The sequence below is a fragment of the Nuphar pumila genome, chromosome 10 (genome assembly GCF_984573655.1).
Source record: "Nuphar pumila chromosome 10, dmNupPumi1.hap1.1, whole genome shotgun sequence".
In the NCBI taxonomy this organism is placed as follows: Eukaryota; Viridiplantae; Streptophyta; class Magnoliopsida; order Nymphaeales; family Nymphaeaceae; genus Nuphar; species Nuphar pumila.
This window is the reverse complement of record NC_143258.1, coordinates 2174120-2194345: the sequence shown is the minus strand read 5'-3', so window position 1 is coordinate 2194345 and position 20226 is coordinate 2174120. Positions and strand designations below refer to the sequence as shown.

At 39.3% G+C, this 20226-nt stretch overlaps 2 protein-coding genes across 3 annotated transcripts; both read left to right on the top strand.

The window, feature by feature from the left end:
- The first annotated feature begins 333 nt into the window (after positions 1 to 333).
- Positions 334 to 3908, top strand: LOC149823225 (putative ribosome biogenesis protein RLP24). 2 transcript variants are annotated; one of them, XM_090018717.1, is made up of 6 exons: positions 334 to 482; positions 1629 to 1678; positions 1752 to 1863; positions 2911 to 3024; positions 3107 to 3243; positions 3333 to 3908. In XM_090018717.1, exons 3-6 carry the CDS (start codon positions 1783 to 1785, stop codon positions 3508 to 3510), a joined length of 510 nt encoding a protein of 169 aa, XP_089874843.1. In that variant the 5' UTR covers positions 334 to 482; positions 1629 to 1678; positions 1752 to 1782; the 3' UTR covers positions 3511 to 3908. The 2 variants fall into 2 exon arrangements, with proteins under 2 accessions (XP_089874843.1, XP_089874844.1); XM_090018718.1 differs by lacking the exon at positions 334 to 482 and adding an exon at positions 1438 to 1531.
- A 411-nt stretch (positions 3909 to 4319) lies between these two features.
- LOC149823224 (elongin-C-like) lies at positions 4320 to 17585 on the top strand. Its single transcript, XM_090018719.1, has 3 exons — positions 4320 to 4851; positions 4953 to 5058; positions 17386 to 17585. The coding sequence occupies exons 1-3, from the start codon at positions 4659 to 4661 to the stop codon at positions 17432 to 17434; spliced, it is 348 nt and encodes a 115-aa protein (XP_089874845.1). The 5' UTR covers positions 4320 to 4658; the 3' UTR covers positions 17435 to 17585.
- Positions 17586 to 20226: the final 2641 nt, after the last annotated feature.

Sequence of the window (20226 nt, the reverse complement as noted above, 5' to 3'; positions counted from 1 at the left end):
AGAAAAACATGATATTAATAAAAATATTGCATTTTAGCCTGATATTAACACGATAAAACATTCCCGATATTAACACGATAAAACATTCTTTCCTATTTTTTGTATTATTTATATTATATGAAATGGTATTTTCCTGTGATCTTAAGAAAAGGCTCATTTTCAAAATATCACAAGATTTTCCCTTGCTGATATTTTCTGGGGAACCAGATTTGCGACTATGTTTAAGAATGCCCCCCTTCAGTTTTCTGCGGAATATGATTCCTATCTTAGATTTCATCAAACAGAATTGTTGGCTTCACAAATAAAAGTTTTCCACGCACGAGTCCAAAGTCCAAACACTCTATCAGGAGGTAGATTGTGTAATATTATATGGAATTCCAATTCTCTCTCTTTTCTCTTTGCCGACCCTCCAAGACCCTAACCCCTTTCTCCTCCGACCTAAAAACCCTAGAAGATTCTAAACCATATCGAGACTCGATCAGGTACTCTCTCTCTCTCTCGATCGATCAGGTACTGTGTGTGTAAGAGCAGCATTCTTGGGCCTATTTTGGGTTTCTTGGAACTTCTGGATCACGTCCTGCATACCTTATTTCGATGCTGTTTTTTTGGGTTTATCTTCCATTTAGGGTGCAATCTTTGGCATATGAACGAGTGGTTTGCTGGGTTTTTTGTTTTCTAGATTTAACCTGTTGATTCTCCATGGCGTTTTAGGGGAATTCCCCTTTCTGGGTTTTCTTTTGGGTAATCGTCGTCTAGGGATCTCTTTGTTCCGCTGGTGAGAGTTGTCCTTTTGGTTTTGACGAGGGTTGAAGGGCATTTTAGTTTTCCTGTCTTTTACCATCTGCACAGCGTTTGATTGTTGGAAGTGGTGTTGGTGTTGCGTTTTTTTTTCTTTTCTAAATTTTTGGTTGTTTTGAAGAAATATATATACCTCTATATGAGGTAGTTTGATGAGTGTTGATTCAGATTTGGTATAATTTGATGGGTATCCTATCAAGTTTGGTGTTGAAACTTTTGATTTTGTTTCCTGCGCGTTACAGTGTATTTCTTAAATAGGTTATATGAATGGAATATCTGTTTTGGTAGCAGGAATTATATGATATTGGGGAAGAAGAGAGATTTTGTGGTGGAAAACGTTTATTGTATGAATCACATAAGTGAGAGGGAGTGTAAATTGAGGTAATCAGTTAAGCTATTGTTGCTTGGGAAGAAATGAGCATTTAGCTTGTGAATGGTGTTTCAAAGCGGGTCAGTGAGGCACTCGGTTCTGTTGTTCATTTCTTTGTGCCACATTTCTTTTTTAATCTTTGTGTTTCGAATTTGCTAAGCGATTCACGATTCACTTGATTGATGGGTTTAAACTTATAAGTTCTTTGGTTGTGGCAAAAATTCTTGTGTTTGTATGTGCGCATGTATTTTACAGTTTCTATTCAAAATTAAGAGCTTAGAAAGTTGATGCGTTGCTGGGTTTTTGGCATTCTGAGCATCATTAAATTCAGGAAGCATAATTTCCTGTGTCTTTTTTTAATCTGTAAGTGGCGCTTTGCAACACTGTTCTTTATACTTCCTATTTTTCTTATATTTATATAAACCTTGAAAGCATTTGTTTTTATTGGAATCAATATTAGGTGGAGGCTGTTGCAACACTTTTCTAGAACTAGGAGAGCAGTAATTAAAGGTAAGAAGCTAACTTGGTGCTTTTTTTTGCATCGGGTTCTTTATTTTGACTATAGCTTTGCATTGTTTCCTAGCGGAGGAGAAGTATTTTGGTTCACCCTTCCAATGAGGTTAGAGAAGTGTTGGTTTTGCTCATCAACTATTTACCCAGGGCATGGGATTCAGTTTGTCCGCAATGACGCAAAGGTGGGATTCTATTTTCTTGTTGCTGCAGATATGTTGTCCAAGATTTAATGTTCATCAACTTTTATACCTTATCCCATCATTGTTCATTTTCATAGCATTATTTTCCAAATGATCTATTGGGTAGTTACTACCATGTTTCTGGAAATAGGCGACACTCCATGCAGATGTATTGGGTAACAAATGCAGAATCTTTCTTTTGTTGCTCATGGACTTTTCTTTCTTAAATTTTATGGTTCATTGTCTTTTTCTTTCTTAAGGTTAATGCACTAGAAAAAAGAGAAAAAAAAACTTTAGAATGTCCCATCCACTGCTGGGATTTATACAAGTAGAGATCTAGATCACTTTGGACAAATACCAGACCTGATTCAAGTCTTGACCAACCCAACTGATGCTATATGTGAAACGGCTTCATCCCAGGTGTCATTTGGCGTCCAAAATATTGCACAGAGGTTGGGTAATTAGTATGATTTTTTATAGACGTTGAATGCAGTCACTTTTATTCTACCAAAGGTTACAAGATGCCCTGTTCTCATGTATCAATAAAAATTTATATTCTGTGACTTTCTTGTGACTGTAGCAAATATTTACCACTTGCCATTGAGCATGTTCGGCCCTTGGAGTACCTAACTTTTGCCAGCTTTTGTAAGTTGAAGTGGGGGCATGTTTCTTGAAGAAACTGTGAACTTTTGATTGCCAAGACACAACTATTGTCTAGGGCAATAGGTGGTGCTCTTCTACATTCTTTTGTAGCCTTGCAACTGTAACCTTTAAAGATAATATGTGCTTACATTCTTCAGTTATGCACTGTTTCTTGGTTCTTTTTGTTTTCTTGGACACCTGATTAGGATTTGTCGTTGGAATTAGGCTCTTGGAAATTAACTCCTGAATAATATTTGGCCTTGGAATGCCATTCTTCACATGATAAACCATCTTCATCTGCAACTTCCCGTGTTCTGATTGATATGATGTTTAGAGGTTTCATGACCCTGCTAAAAGCAATTTCCTCTAGGTGTTAACGGAAATTAATGATGTGCTGTTGTAATTCAGATATTTAGGTTCTGTAGATCGAAATGTCATAAGAACTTCAAAATGAAGCGGAACCCACGCAAAGTGAAATGGACTAAAGCATACCGTAGGTTGCATGGCAAGGATTTGACTCAGGTAAAAACCTTTCTGATTCTAGCTCTCCTTTAAATTATGTTCAGAGAAATAATGTGCGATATTGGTACTTGATTTGTTGAAGGATTCAACTTTCGAGTTTGAGAGGAAGCGAAACAGGCCAGAAAGATATGACAGGAATGTTGTGGAGAACACTTTGAAGGCAATGAAGAAGATAGATGAAGTTCGTGTGGCTAGGGAGGTGAAATTCTGGGAGAGCAGGTTCTTATTCTAATCTGTTAACCTCTGCCTTTCTTTCACTTTGAGCTGTAAAAATTATGTTTATCAACTATTGCATTTCAATTTTGCAGGAGAAAGGGTAAGAAATTGAAGGAGATGAAGGAGGCAACCAGGGAACTGGACCAGAATATTAGCTTGGTTCAAGCTCCCGCATCTCTGTTGAAAGAATCTACATCTACTGCTGAAAAGATCAAAGTGCGAGTACTGAAGCCAAAAATTGAAGAATACAATCCAACGGAGAGTGATTGATGCCTGAGTAATTCCATGATCTTCCTGAGCAACTGACAGATGTTCCTTCTGTTAGATACGGTCGGAATGAAGCCTGAAGATTGGTCCGTTATCGTATGAACATAGATTTTGACATATCCGAATTTGAGGCAGTTTGATGTCGGCTCATGAAAATGTACTTGAGAATTTGCTTTGATCTTGTTAACTGACAATGGATCTCTCTCTCTCTCTCTCTCTCTCACACACACACACACACACACACACACAGTCTTGTTCCATTATTTCCTGTTAGAGGTACATCTTCAGCTACCATACAATCCTTTGTATCACTGTCTTGTTCCAAGTCTTCATACATGGTCCTATTTACCAACTCACGCATTTACATGGTGTTAATTTCTTATTAGGGTTTTTTAATTGAACTTCTTTATTGGTGCTGTGAATGGTGTGTGTGTGGGTGTGCACGTTTCGGCGCGCCAGTGTTTGCCATTGTTTTCCAGTGATCTGACTGTATGGATGTGTCCGCCATGGTCCACTTGCTAGGAACTGGTCCTTGGTTTATGTTTTATTGACAAAAAAACAAACTTATTATGTTTTAAATCTAAAAAATTGTAGGCTGTGTTTTTTCAACTCTTAAAAAAGCCTGCATACTTGTGTAAATTGGATCCTTTGTAAAATACATCTGCAGGATCAGGATGTTGATGAAATAAAAAAAATAGTGAAAATTGGCTGCGAACCTGACGATCAACCCTCTGGCCCAAGCCCTGTAGCAAAGGCTGAACTGCCGGTGCCTCGTTATCATTCCTACAATGTGATTGCTCATTCGGGCTCTGTCCACTTTGCATCTTTTTTAAGGAAAATTTCATTAATGGCTCAACCTTTTGTCAGTAATTTAAGAAATAAACTTTGCTTTCTAAAATTCTTGGTATGGGATATAACTTTTCTGAAAACCATCAAATAAGGACCTCAGATTAACATTCGTGATTCGTCATTTAGAAAATTATTCATTCTTCAAAGGAAGAGGTTGGTCCTCTCTCCTAGTCCTTCCCTTTCCAAAGCATTCTTCTTTTCACTCCTCTCTGCGCGAACGGAATTCGTCCTTCCGGCGACGTCCGTCTCCGAATTCTGGAAATTCTGAATTCCTACCTCCGCCATCGTGCCCTCCCTTCCGTATGCCACCCGATTCGGTGTCGGATGTGGTTCATTATCTCCTCTTCCCCTTTGTAACAAACGTGCCCCGAAGCGATCCCTTGGAGATGGAGGAGGACACGGTGAAGCCCATTAGCGCGGAGGGCTTCGAGTTCATCATCGACAGGAAGGCCGCTCTCGTGTCCAATACCCTCAGGAACATGCTCACCTCTTCAGGTATTCCGCAACTCCCACGCCGTTTTCTCCGGCTCAGGGACAGGGTTAGGGTTTCTGATCTTCCGGCGATGACGACTCCGGTTTCCGGTGTTTTCTGGCAGGTAGTTTTACGGAGACGCAGCTCGGAGAGGTCAGGTTCCCGGATATCAGCACGCCCGTTCTGGAGAAGGTCTGCCAGTACTTCCACTGGTCCTTGCAGTACGCTAGGTATGCGTTCTTCTGATCCGCGTAAATGAAGGGTTTCTTTGTTCTTGATGCTTCCCCTTCCGATGATCTGCATTTCCTGCATGAGTTTGCATGGTTGATTGCGAGCTTTGACTCATTGATTCATTTCGGTTCTTTCATGTGTTTGATGGTGCGGATTAGGGTTTAACTGGCGGTAGTTTGGGGATTACCGCCAACATTTTCGTTGTACAAAGCGATTGTCGGTGAGGCCTGCCCGAATTTGCGTAGTTGATTATGAGATTTTAGCTTGTTGATTGGCTTTTTGGGTTCTTGAGTGTGTTTGAATAGTTGAAAATGGGAAATTTTGAAAGCTCAAGATGAGTGAAGCTAGCTACTTTATGTTGAGGTGTGGTTTTGCGTTGTTTTCATTTTTCATCTGAATGCACCAGTTTTATGGACGGGGTAGCTGATACCAGAGTTACCTGAAGCTTTTTAGATAGGTGGGAAGCTATGTCACATGGACTCTTCTAACAGACACTTGGACACAGCTTCCTTTGTGGTAGGTGAAGTCAACCTTATTTCTATTCTCACTGTTCGCGTCATTATTGATTTGAAGTCCTAGGAATCCAATTGTTACGGACCCTTCCTGACTCCAAGTCTGACTCAGAGGATCCGTTCCAGTGCAGCTGCTAGCGTGTCCCCCTCTGCAAAATTAACAGGGGTCTAGCCCAACCTGAAGTCCTACCTAGGCTGAGACTCTGGTGGGATGCTGCCTTGGAATCTCATCCAGGGTAGGATTGAGCTTCTACAATCCATTTGCTCTTCCCTTTTAGTATTTTAGTTTAGTTCTTGTTCTTTTGTAGGCCTATAAATAAGTGTGTTGTTTGTCTTCACCTCCCTGTGAATTTTCCCTCTGGACGTGTTCCTGCCATGAGACACCCCAACTGTCCTCCCTTGGCCGAATCATTGCTCGGGCTTGCCCACCCTCATTCTTCGATGAAGCATGAATAGTTCTATATTTTGTTTCAGATTCGCTGACTTATTCCACTCCTAGCTTCAGTATGCATGTTGAGATAGATTTTGGTTGGCTCATTCAATTTATAAAGCAACCTTGAGATCTGATTCTTTATTGTGGACCCATAACAGATTAGAAAAAGAAGAGGAAGATCGACTGTCACCGCAGTATCTTGAGTCTTTGCCTTGATGATATCTGATCTGACTCAGCTCAGGTCAGACCGGGCTTGGTCTGAGTTTAGAACACTAGGTTTACAAAACCTAGTCTAGACCCAACTGAGTTTAGGTTCAGACTCATCTGGACTTCTCTAAATTTCTATATCGGATCTGCTTACTAAGTGGTGCAGATCTATATCCAGTTTGGTGTAATTGTACTGAACCCAAACTATTTTAACTAGGAACAAACTGGGCCAGGCCAGTTCTATTCCAATCAGGAACAGACTAGACGAAATCCAATTAAGTTGTAGTCAGAAATAAATTGGACTGGATTCAGTTTAGTTCTAGTCAGGATCTAAAACCGATCCAGTCCAGAATAGACTGGATTGGATCCAGTTCAAATTATTACAGACCCTTTTAACTCCAAATATGACACAGAAAGAAGATCCGCCCTAGTCCAGCTGCCAATATGTTTTACTCAAGGTAGGACTTTGCAAAATTAACAAGAGTCCAGCCCAGCCTGGAGTCCTACTTAGGCTGGGACGCCTCCCTGTAATCATATTCAGGGTGAGATTGAGATTGCACAATCCATTTTCTCTTCTCCTTGAGTGTTTTAGTTTAGTTGTTCTTTTTCTATAGGCCTGTAGATGGGCATATATAGCCTAGTTATTTTTTGAGATTTTTCTCGTTTTTTTGTTATTGGTGTGTGTGATTGCTTTATCAGGGAAGGATTATGCTTCTTCGCCTGTTTACACCTTTGGCATCCACCTTGATTCACGTGCCTTCTCGATGAGTCTTGCATCTTCACCTTCCTGCAGATTTTTTCTTTGGACGTGTCTCAGTCCCAAGACATGCCCAGCCGTCCTCCCTTGTCCGATTCCCTGCTCGGACTCGCCCTCTTCACGGTTCATGTGGCTGTGTTCCCTGCCTTGGGACACAGACTCTCTTCCTTGAGCCATATGCCACGTCTGGCGCTCGACATCCTGCACGCTCCAACGTGTTTGCCTGCCTAGCCGGACATGCCCTGTAACTCCCTCCGGCGATATCGTCGGAGGGGATAATCATTAAAAAAAATGAGGGGGGAAAGGCGGTTTCCTCATTTGGAAAATCGCGTTCCCCGTAGGAAGGACCAGGGATGAGGATAAACCTCACCCCACGATCGTCGTAGGGTGAGGGTTATCCTCATCCCACCGTAAATAGCTCTCACGGTGCGCCCTCCCCCTCACTCGAGCAAGAGGAAGCAGAGAGAGGGCGACAAAGAGAGTGAGAGAGGAGGACTTACCGACGACAACGACGGTGACAGCGGTGGCAAGGTGCGGATCCTCTTCTTTTCTTCTTCTTTATCTTCTTCGTTTCCCCTTCGTTTTTGGCAAAGGAAAGGGGGCCCGACAGCCATGGCTGTCAGAGAGTTTCTGTTAAAAACAAAACAAAAACAAAATAGGGATGGAAAAGACAGAGAGAGAGAGGGTCGTTCGGCCGGTGCCGGTGGCCGATCCCTCTGTCGCAGGGAGAGTCGACCGGGCGCTGTATGCTGACGCGTGCCGTCTTGGGTACAGAGGAGAGGGTCGGACGGTGGCCGCACCCCCCTCTCTGTAAATAAAAGGGGCTTTGCCCCCTTTTGGCTTTTTTTTAAGCAGGTCGAGGGTCGGTCTGGGTTTGACCCAGACCGAACCGGATCGGTCTAGGTCGCACCCAGACCGAACCCGAGGTCGGGTCAAATAAAAAAATGATTGGTTGAACCGGTCTAAGTCGAACCGGTTCGTACCAAACCGGTTTATATGAGTCGATTCAGACCAAACCGATTTATATGAGCCAGTTTGGATCTACCCGGTTCAAACCAAACCGGTTCACAGAGAACTGGTTCAGACCAAAACAGGTTTGAGCTGAACCAATTTAGATAAACCTGAGTCAGGCCGAACCAGTTCGATCTAACTGGATCTGGGTTCTCGATTTGGATCTAGTTTGATCTGGACCTGTTCTGGATCTAGACTGACTATTTTTGGATTTGATTGAATCAGTCCTGGATCCATATCAAAACTGGGTCTAGATCAGACTGTTATGGATCTAGTCAGAATGTATGGATTCAGTTAGACTGTTCTGGATCCAGTTAAAATGTCCTGGATCCAGTCAGACCATTCTAGATCCAGTTAGACTATTCTAGATCTAGATGTGTAATGGATCTAGATCCAAACAGACAGGGTTAGATCCAGATCATAAATGGATCTGGATCAGATCATAAGATAGTCTCAAATTGTACTAAATTACGAAATGACCATAATACCCTTTTGGGTACTCGAGATCCATTTTGGTAAAATGAACATAACTTTGCACCCCAAGCTCAGAATTGAGTGAGGTTTGGTGCGTTGGACTCATATCAAAGAGAGAAATCTATTTACTTAGTAGTTTTGGTTAAATTAGTGGCACAAAAATTAAGGTTTCATGAGTCAATTCAAGAGGGGTATTTTGGTAATTTTGTAAGTGGTTTGGTGCATTAATGCGAACATGTTTGTGTATTATCCAAATCCTACTGTTAGAGCAACTTGAAACTCGATTGTGGTGAAAGCATAATGTTCGCACTTCAGGTAAGAAATATTATGAGTAATTTTAGAAATAAATAAATATTTTACGTTGTGTGTTATTGTAATATTATAAATGAATATGATTAGCATGATAATTTGAGATCATGACATGCCTAAAATTTTTATGCTTGACATTATGAATTGAATTTATATACATGTGTGTTGTGATATGCATGTTAGAAAGAGATTAGATTTGTGAACGCATGTCCATGTGGTTATTAATATCATGCATTGTGATGAGATTATGTTTAGATTGGAGTCTCATTTTATTCTATTCATGTTGTATGAATGAATATTTTGAGATTAGCATGCAGACCCCTTAAATCCCGAAAGTAGCGACATGTGGTAAGAGCTACCTGGTTAGCAGCCAGAGTGCAACCACCATGTAGAGTGGGTCGTCAATGATTTAACGATGCAGAGACACTACATTATTGCGTGCTTAGTGAGAGATATGTGTGAGTCTTAAGGTCATCATGAGGTTTAAGAATAAGATTTGTTGTGATTCGTTCACGATATCACTCGTAAGAGAACGAGTGAATTATGAGTTTAAGAATGTGGTTCAATGTGTTGAACTTAATAATGACTTATGATTACACTCACATCGGGTTTGAGACTCTAGAGGACCATGGATGGTTGATAACCATCATGGTTAGGATGTAGCATGAACCATACCGAGATTGAGAGCATGACTTCTCATCTAGCTACCAGTGGGGTTTCCGTGGTGGTTCACTGCAGTGCCTGGTGGTTCGGAGACCACTGGGAGTGTATGGTTCATTGTTTGGCCAACATGTAGAATTGGAGTATTCTACGGGGTTGCTATGCCCATAGACGACTATGTTCGGTATAACCAGCCTAACTATAGTAGTTGTGAGAAAGTATTTAAGAAAGTTAATGAAAGTAATTAAAATATACAAACTTGTGTGGTGTGTCGAAAACTAAACTAAGACTAGTGGCTTAGAGCCCACTATAGTTGTAAGTTTAAATGTTTATTTGCTTATAATGATTTCTTATTGGGTTGTAGACTCACCCCCATGTTTAATTATAATTGTAGGTTGCAGACACACTAGCACAGACATAATTTGACCAGCTTCTTCATCTTTGGCAGGGCATTTGGTAGTTTTTAATTTCATGTCATTGAACAATAAGGTATGCGTTATTTGCTTTTGTTATGAATGATGAACATTGTAAGGAAAGTGATTATTAGAATAAAAATAAAGGAAAAAAACTTTAGCCACGTTTTCTTTATATGAACTTTGTACTATTTCTCTTTGTAGAGTAATACCAACCGAACTCGGACTCTCGAGGTCCCAAATTGGGGTGTTACAAAGTGGTATCAAAGCCAGGTTCATACAAAGGAGTTTATCATTCACGACAAGTTCAATGACATAGAATATGATTTAAGTCTCTGCTCGATAAACACACGCTAGTAACTAGGTTATTTTATTATTAGAAAATGACTGACGGGCACAACAACCATGAAGACCCTAGAGCCCAAGACCATTTTGAGCCACCCGTTGTAGGAAGAGAGAAATTTGTCACTGTAATGATAATGGCGACTGGAGTTATGGCAAGTATGACTCAAATCGTTAGATACCTGACACCACAACCCCCGCCGATTTATATCATTATCGAGGAGAGAGATATTTACCATCAGGGCTACCCCGACACTACTCGGGGGCGGCTGACACAATCCTACGGATGAGGGACTCAACAGTCCCACCCTTAGAGAGAACAATCAGTATGTTCCTGAATGAGGAGAGAATGGATGGCGGCTCGAGGATGAGTCACAAGAAGAGCATCCCCTAGCATAAACTTTTCATCTCGAGGAGGTTTTCGTATGACCAGTGCACGAGGATGACATATATCCCGAGCTAGTTATGCGGCTGCAATGAGTGCAACCAATAGATGAGCTTCATATCTAGTTGGAGATTTTCTTGTTGAAGAAACTATGAGAGCAATAATTTAGGTCGAAGAGACAATATGACTTGCTGTATAAGCGAATGAAAGCAACCCAACACTTGTTCAGGAACGAGCAACATTGAGAAATTCATGGGAGTGAGGCAAGGATAAAGATCCTATTGTTGATCCCACCTCACCTACCTACCCTCTCACTTCACTCTTATATAATATGGGTATCTTTCCTATACCTGAGGATCCCACGATTGATCCTACTTTACTCCTATACGACTTGAATGATGCTCGTATGACCCACCCTCAACAGACGCGAAGGAGTTTAAAGAGAGAACCAAGCTTTGGATGGATCGAAGAGTAACACGATGACACATTTATGAATACTTAACTTTATTTGGTTTAGATAGATTATTCCTTGTTTTGCCTTGTTTTCTTCTTGTTTGCTTAGTAATATTTCATTTATGTGTACTCGAGTGATTAATAAAATAAAATAAGATATTTTAAGTAAATAAGTATCGTAATCGCTAACATGTGATAGAATTTTATACAAGTACAAATGAATCAAATAATGCTAAGCCTATTATATGATAATTTCAATGTAACACATGTATTGTTTGACCCTTGAGCTACACATAGTTTTGCTACTTCAACTTTTGAGAAACGGTTGCCCATTGCACCTTCACGATTGAGTGTTTCTTATTTGATCGAAACATTTATAGGCGAGTCCACCATTGTAGACACGATATTTAATAATTGCATAGTGAAAATAGAAAACCGTGGGTTGCCTGTGAACTTATTGCAACTCGATTTCAAAGATATAGACGTGGTTCTTAACATGAATTGGTTGTCGGACCATCATGCCACCATTGACTGTAGAAAGAAGATTATCAGTTTTCAAAACCCTCAGACTCCAACTTTTACATATTTGGGTGTTAGAAAACTACTGAAACCAATGATCAAATCACACCTAAAGGCCAATAAATACATTCAAGGATGCATGGGATTTCTGGCCTATATGAAGACCGAAGAGAGATAAGACCTCACCATATCTGAGGTGGACATAGTTTATGATTATGCTGGTGTTTTTTTAGAGAAACTTACAAGCATCCCTCGCAATCGAGAAATTGAATTCCAAATTGATCTAGTTTCGGGAACAACACCCATTTTGAAGATTCTCTATTGGATGTGACCCGCGAAACTTAAGGAGCAACTGTAAGAGTTACTGGGAAAAGGTTTTATTCGACCGTCAGTATCTCCTTGGGGTGTTCCAATTTTGTTCGTTAAGAAAAAGGATGGATCACTGTGGATATGCATAGATTATCGACAGCTGAATGTAGTAACCATTAAGAATAAGTATTTGTGGCCACGGATTAATGATTTGTTCCATCAACTTCAAGAAGCTGTATGTTTCTCGAAGTTGGATCTGAGATCGGGTTATCATCAACTGAAAATTAAGAAAGAACATGTAGCTAAAACTGCATTCAGATCAAGATATGGCCATTATGAATTTTTTGTCATGTTTTTTGGTCTGACTAATGCACCAACAATATTCATGGATATGATGAATAGAGTTTTCAGATCATATTTGGATATGTTTGTGACAGTATTTATTGATGACATCCTCATTTATTTATCAACGAGGGAGCAACAGGAAGAACACCAGAGGATAGTTTTGCAGACATCAAGAGAATATCAACTCTATACCAAATTCTCTAAGTGTGCCTTTTGGTTAGAACAAGTGTCCTTCCTTGGACATATTGTTTCTAAAGACAGAATTATGGTAAACCATGCGAAGATTGAAGCAGTTACCAATTGATCTAGACTCAAGAATCCTATTGAGGTTTATAGTTTCTTAGGATTAGCGGTTTACTACCGGCGATTCATGGATGAATTTTTCGTATTAGCAGCTCCAATGACAAAGCTCACTAAGAAAGATGTAAAGTTCGAGTGAAATGACAAGTGTGAGAAGAGTTTTCTGGAGATAAAGAAGCATTTGACTACTGCTCCAGTATTGGTCTTACCTTCTGGATTCAGGAGTTTCACTATTTATAGCGATGACTCTCATAAGGGATTGGGTTACGTGCTGATGCAGCATGGTAAAATGATATCATATGCATCTCGCCAACTCAAAATGCATGGAGTCAACTATTCGACGCATGACTTGGAGCTTGCAACAATAGTTTTCTCCCTCAAAATATGGGTACACTACCAATTTAAGGTTTTTACCGACCATCAAAGCGTTAAATACTTATTTTTGCAAAGAGACTTGAACTTGAGACAGAGAAGATAAATGAAATTTTTAAAAGATTATGATTATTAGCTGAAGTATCATCCGGGTAGAGCGAATGTAGTTGTTGATGCTCTTAGCAGAAAGTCAGGAGCATTAGCCAGACTTGCATATTGGGAATTATTTTTCTCAGTTGCATATCAGAAAACAGAAGCTTAGTGCTTACTAGGACGATTATTATTCGTACAAACCACATTGGGGTCAGAATTGTGGGATCAAATTAAGGAAAAACAACCCTTAGATCCTGAGTTAGCCTAAGTGATGCAGAAGATTACGGAAAGTGAGGAGTCAGACTTCAAAGTTGATGATCAAGGATTTCTCGAATTTTTTAATGGGGTTTGCATTCCAAAGGATAATCAGCTTAGACATCAGTTATTGGATGAGGTACATCACTCGAGATATGTCATCCACCCTGGTAGTACCAAAATATATCGAGATTTGAACGATTCATTTTAGTGGAGCAGTATGAAGAGAGACATTATTGAATTTGTAAGCAAGTGTCTGGTGTGCCAGCAAGTGAAGATTGAGCACCAACGACCTTGTGGATTACTGCAACCACTCCCTATACCTAAATGGAAATGGGCAGATATCACGATGGACTTTGTCTCAGGACTTCCAAAAACCAAGAATGGGATGGATTTGGTATGGGTGATTGTAGACAGGCTAACTAAGTCAACTCACTTTTTGGCATGTAAGACAACACACTCTTGTGACCAGTTGACTCAGTTGTTCATCAAAGGTATTGTCAGACTTCATGGAGTACCAGATTCGATTATTTCAAATAGAGACTCAAAATTCACATCACAATTTTGGCAAAGTTTTTAGAAAGCTATGGGGACGCAATTAAAAATGAGTACGACTTTTGACCCTCAGTCTGACGGATAATCAGAATGAACCATTCAGACATTGGAAGACATGCTACAGGCATGCACCTTAGAATATAGTGACTCGTTGAACGATATTCTACCTTTGATGGAATTTGCCTACAATAATAGCTTTCAAGCAAGTATAGGCATGGCTCCATTTGAGGCATTGTATGGTTGACAGTGTCAAACACCTTTATGTTGGGATGAGGTTGAAGAAAGAAGATTGATAGGGCCATATTTGGTGCATAAGATGGCAGACCAAGTGAGATTTATTCGAGAACGTCTTTTAGTAACTCAAAGTTGACAGAAAAGTTATGCAGACCAAAGACGTCGTAAGTTAGAATTTGAGCAAGGTGATCATGTATTTCTTAAGATATCTCCTTTTAAGGGAGTGATGCATTTTAGTCAAAGAGAAAATTTGAATCCAAGATATATTGGACTCTTCGAGATACTCGCGATAGTTGGTCAGACAACATACAGACTGACTTTGCCACCTTCCTTGTCTTGAATCCACATCGTGTTTCACATATCTATGTTGCGGAAGTATGTGGTTGATCCCTCCCATATACTGGATTATGTTGAGTCAGTACTGGAGATACAAGATATATTTAGCTTGAGTGAGAAGCCTATAGAGATTCTGGATACGAAAGTTCAAAAACTAAAGAACAAAGAGTTATCTTTGGTGTTAGTTAGATGAAGCCATCACAACAATAAGGAGGTTACATGGGAGCGTGAATCGGGCATCCGCGAGCAATTTCCATGATTATTTTCAGGTAAAATTTGGGATGAATCTTCTTTTAAGGAGGGTAGAATTATAACTCCCTCCGACGATATCGTCGGAGGGGATAAGCATTAAAAAAAATGAGGGGGGAAAGACGGTTTCTCCATTTGGGAAACCACGTTCCCCGTAGAAAGGATCGGAGGATGAGGATAAACCTCACCCCACGATCATTGAGGGGGTGAGGGTTATCCTCACCCCACCGTGAGGGCTTGTGCCCTCCCCCTCACTCGAGCAAGAGGAAGCAGAGAGAGGGCGACAGAGAGTGAGAGAGGAAGACTTACCAGAGATGGCGACGGTGACAATGACGACAAGGTGAGTACCTCTTCTTTTCTTCTTCTTTATCTTCTTCGTTTCTCCTTTTGTTTTTGGCAAAGGAAAGGGGGGGGGGGGGCGGCAACCCTGACTGTCAGCGAGTTTATGTTAAAACAAACAAAAAAAAAACAAAAAAAACAAAACAGAGATGAGAGAGAGAGAGAGGATTAGTCGACCAGTGCCGGTGGTCGATCTCTCTGACGCAGGGAGGGTCAGCCGATGCCGGATGTCGACTCGTGCCCTCTTGGGTACAAAGGAGAGGGTCGGTCGGTGGCCGCACCCCCCCCCCCCTCTCTGTAAACAAAAGTTGTTTGCCCCTTTCGGCTTTTTTTAAAAGTAGGTCGAGGGTCGGTCTGGGTGTGACCTAGACCGAACCCAAGGTCGTGTCAAATAAAATAAAATGGTTGGTTGAACTGCTCCGAGTCGAACCGGGTCTCGTCGAACCGATTTATATGGGTCAGTTCAAACCAGACCAGTTTGAACTGAGTCGGTTCAGATCTACCTAGTTCAGACCAAACCGATTCACAAAGAACCAGTTCAGACCGAATCAAGTCTGAGTCGAACCAGTTTGGATAAACCCGAGTCAAGCTGAACCGGTTCGATCTAACTAGATCTGGGTTCTCAATTTGGATATAGTTTGTTTTGGACCTGTTCTTAATCCAGATTGACTATTTTGGATCTGATTGGATCAATCCTGGATCCATATCAGAACTAGGTCTAGATCAGACTGTTCTGGATCCAGTCAAAGTGTATGGATTTAGTCAGACTGTTCTGGATCCAATTAAAATGTTCTGGATCCAGTCAAACTATTCTAGATCCAGTAAGAATATTCTGGATCCAATCAGACTATTTTAGATCCAGATGAGTAATGGATCTAGATTCAAGCAGACAGGGTTGAATCCAGATCATAAATGAATCTGGATCGGATCATAAGATAGTCTCAAATTGTACCAAATTCTAAAATGACCATAATACCCTTTTGGGTACCCGAGATCCATTTTGGTAAAATGAACATAACTTTGCACCCCGAGGTCAAAATTGAGTGACGTTTGGTGCGTTGGACTCGTATCGAAGAGAGAAATCTACTTATTCAATAGTTTTGGTTAAATTAGTAACACAAAAATTGAGGTTTCCTGAGTCAATTCGAGAGGGGTATTTTGGTAATTCTGTAAGTGATTTGGTGCATTAATGCAAACATATTTGTGTATTGTCTAGATCCTATTTTTAGAGCAACTTGAAACTCGATTGTGGTGAAAGCGCAATGGTCGCACTTCAGGTAAGAGATATTATGAGCAATTTTAAAAGTAAATAAACATTTTATGTTGTGTGTTGTTGTAATGTTATAAATGAATATGATTAGCATGATAATTTGAGATCACGACATGTCTATAATTTTCATGCTTGACATTGTAAGTTGAATTTATATACGTGTGTGTTGTGATATGTATGTTAGTTGTGGCTTGTCATGCACGTTAGAAAGAGATTAGATTTGTGAACGCATGTCTATGTGGTTATTAATATCATGCATTGTGATGAGATTATGTTTATATTGGAGTCTCTTTTTATTACTACGGTAATTCTAATGTAAAGTTTTGCTTTGAAATATAACAAACCACATCCTAAAGAGGTTGTAAACACGAGTCTCCTAAAGGTAAGTCCATATTTAGATGGAAGTTACGAGCAAATCAAGGGTAGTTAAAACTTATACCCCTATTAATCTTCAGATTCAATGTAAAAGAAGATATTCTCTTCTTCCCCACGTTGTTCTTCACATTTTATGTTTTTGTCTCTCTCTTTACCATTTTAACATGGTATTTGAGCGGTTTTAATATCTTTTTATCCCTCCTCCACTGAGAAGCCATCAACGGCAGTTGTATCCCTGGTGAGTGTCAAGCTTTGTAATGTGGTGGTTGAACCTCGAGCCTAGACATCCTCCTTGTTGCAGTACAATTTTTGTCCTATCAGATTCATTGTTAGTCTAGTAAATTTCTTTATCCAATGGCTAGCAATAGGAACAACCATATTCTTGCATCACCTAGCGACTCCTCACATGAGTCAATGGCAAATCCATATTATTTGCACCATTCAAATAATCCAAGTAATCAAGGCACTCAAGTTAATCTTCCAGGTAATATATCCAACCTTTTTACTTTTCTTTCAATGTCTTAATCATGGATCATAGATACAGGGGCTAGCGATCATATGACCCATTATGTTTCTTGCACGTCTTCTCCCTGAAAAGGCCATATGGTGTCCATTGGGCCTACCTGATGGGACATCCAACCAAGTATCTCATATTTGGGAATGTTGTATTGTCTGCCAAATTTGATGTTAAAAAAGATCCTAATTGTTCTCAATTTTTGGTTTAATCTTATTTCTATGAGCAAGATTGTCCAAGATTTAAAGTGTCATGTAATATTCAAAGAAGATTCTTACTTGTTTCATGACCTTCTCTTAATGCAGACGATTGGAGCGGGTAGACTTTAAGATGGACTTTATATACTGGAGATGAATGATAATGGCGTTGCTCTAAGTGCTTCTTTACCCTCTTCTGAACTCTGGCACAATCGTCTTGGGCATTTGCCCAATGACGAATTGCAAAATTTATTTAAATTAAATAAATTTAATGATTGTCATATTGTTGATCATTGCTCTATTTGTCATATTGCCAAACAATCTAGATTGCCATTTTCTATAAGCTTCATTTCTTCATATGCCATTTTTCAATTAATTCATATTGATATATGGGGTGGTTACCAAACTCCATCATTGTTTGGTGCGCATTATTTTTTAACTATAGTTGATGATTTTAGTAGAAGTACATGGATTTATTTGATGTAATATAAATCCGAAACTTATAACCATTTTGGAAATTTTGTATCCATGATTGAAAATCAATTCAATAGTCGGGTCCAAAGCATACACATTGATAATGACACCAAATTCCTTTTTACTAATATGCAAATATATCTAAAGAAAAAAGAATCGATCACCAACACAGTTGCGTTTCAACACCCCCAACAAAATGGAGTTGTTAAGCGTAAACATCATGATTTACTCAATATAGCATGAGCTCTTAGATTTCAAGCCAATCCACCCTTAAAATTTTGGAGAGAATGTATCCTAATTGTGGCTTAATTGATCAATTGTCTTTTCTCACATCTATTGCTTGATAAAACTTCATATGAAATTCTTTTTACCAAAACCCCACGCTATGATCACTTTAGAGTGTTTGGATACCTATGTTATGCTTATAACATACATCATGTCCATAAATTTGACTCTAGAGCTAAAAGATGTGTGTTTATAAGCTTCTCACATGGACAAATTGAATACAAAGTATATGACCTTGAAAACCACAATGTTTTTACTACCTGTGATGTAAAATTTTATAAAAATGATTTTTTATTTCAAAATTTAAGCAAATCACACAAAGACGTTGATATGGTCCTGCACTTACCAATTCTTGATTTTTATGAACCCAACTTCCAAAATGGGGATCTAAACCCAATCTGCCACTCAACCAATACCAACCAAGTGACAAATCCCAACTATACCCAAACCACAAATTCTACAATCCCTGATCAAACTGAATCCCAAATTAGGTGCTCTACGATGCATCGGTCTCAACCCAGTCAGCTCAAGGATTATAAATGCTTTGCCATCACCCCCATCTTCCAATTGGATACAGCATGAAGGACTCACCTAGAGTACCCAATATCCTCTCTCTCAATATATCTGTTATGAAATTTTTTCTCTTTCCCATAAGGCCTACCAAGAAACTTTGCCCAAGTCATGAATCGCGAGCATTGGCAAGACACTATGGATACGGAAATAAAAAACTTAGAAGAAAATAACACTTGGACATTGACCATATTATCTTTAAGAAAACACCACATAAACTATAAATGAATCTACAAGATTAAATTCAGATTTGATGGGTCTATAGAGCGATACAAGGCTCATTTAGTAGCAAAAGGCTTCACACAACTTGAAAGAGTTGACTACCATGAAACATTTGCCCCAATTGCGAAGCTTGTCACCATTTGTTGCCCACTCACAATTGTTGCGATTTAGAATTGGCATCTTTTTCAAACTGATGTCAATAATGTCTTTCTATATGGAGAATTACATGAAGAAGTTTATATGAAATTGCCCTCAGGGTTTAATAAGGAAAGATTTGCGTATGTTGATTGAATAAGTCAATTTATGGACTCAAACAATCCTCACAAAATTGGTTTTTCAAGTTGTCCTCTGCTTTAAAAGACATGAAAATGATGCAATCTAAGGCATATTACTCTTTGTTTTCAAAGATCATAAAAAAAGAATGAATGTTCATTCTTGTTTACGTAGATGATATTATTATTGCTAGGGATAACCTTATTCAAATAAAGTTATTGAAAGATCACATCAACAATTTCATCTCAAAGACTTGGGTCATCTAAAATATTTTCTGTGAATCGAAAGTTGCTTGATCCAAGAAAAAAAATTTCTTTCACAGCAAAAATATCCATTGGATATCATAAATGACATGAGTTTTCTTGGAGTCAAACCTACAGATTTTCCAATGAAACAACACGTGAAACTCACCAAAACTCACCAATAAAGATGAAGAGGAACTTCATGACCCTGGACAATATCGATGCCTAATTGAAAGACTCATTTATCTCACAATTATGCAGCCAAGCATAGTTTATGCTGTATATAATCTCAAGGCAACTCCTGGGCAAGGTATTTTGTTGTCTTCAAATAATGAATTACAAGTATTTGGATACTGTAACAATGACTTGAAGATCAACTTCAGGATAATGCACTATGATAGGACAAAGCCTAATATCATGGAAAACCATGAAGCAGACAACAATATCCAGGTCTTAGTCAGAAGCATAATATCAACCTATTGCCTCAACAACTTGTGAGCTTACGTGGGTAAATATTTGCTGAATGATTTGGGGATATATCACCCACAACCTATGACCTTAATCATTATGTGAACCCTTCACATTGCTGCAAATCCTATATTTCACGAATGCACCAAACACATAGAAATCGATTGTCATATCATTTGTGAAAAGATTCAAAGCGATTGATCCAAACTAAATTTGTGGCCACTACATTGCAATGTGCAGATATGTTCATAAAAGCATTGGGACGTGAGCAATTCACACGATTGAAAAGCAAGTTGGACGTGCTAGATGTTCACGCTCCAACTTGAGGGGAGTGTTAGGATTACCAAGATAATTCTAGAATGTAATGTTTTGTTGTAAAATGTTAGAATTACTAGGTAATTCCATAATGCAAAGT

Excerpts from the sequence above, each read along its gene's own strand:
- LOC149823224 (XM_090018719.1), top strand. The coding sequence starts at position 4,659 with ATGCCACCCGATTCGGTGTCGGATGTGGTTCATTATCTCCTCTTCCCC. Across the intron at positions 4,852-4,952 it reads GAACATGCTCACCTCTTCAG|GTAGTTTTACGGAGACGCAG; the intron begins GTATTCCGCAAC and ends GTTTTCTGGCAG. Across the intron at positions 5,059-17,385 it reads TGGTCCTTGCAGTACGCTAG|ACGATTGGAGCGGGTAGACT; the intron begins GTATGCGTTCTT and ends CTCTTAATGCAG.
- LOC149823225 (XM_090018717.1), top strand. The coding sequence starts at position 1,783 with ATGAGGTTAGAGAAGTGTTGGTTTTGCTCATCAACTATTTACCCAGGG. Across the intron at positions 1,864-2,910 it reads TTGTCCGCAATGACGCAAAG|ATATTTAGGTTCTGTAGATC; the intron begins GTGGGATTCTAT and ends GTTGTAATTCAG. Across the intron at positions 3,244-3,332 it reads GTGAAATTCTGGGAGAGCAG|GAGAAAGGGTAAGAAATTGA; the intron begins GTTCTTATTCTA and ends TCAATTTTGCAG.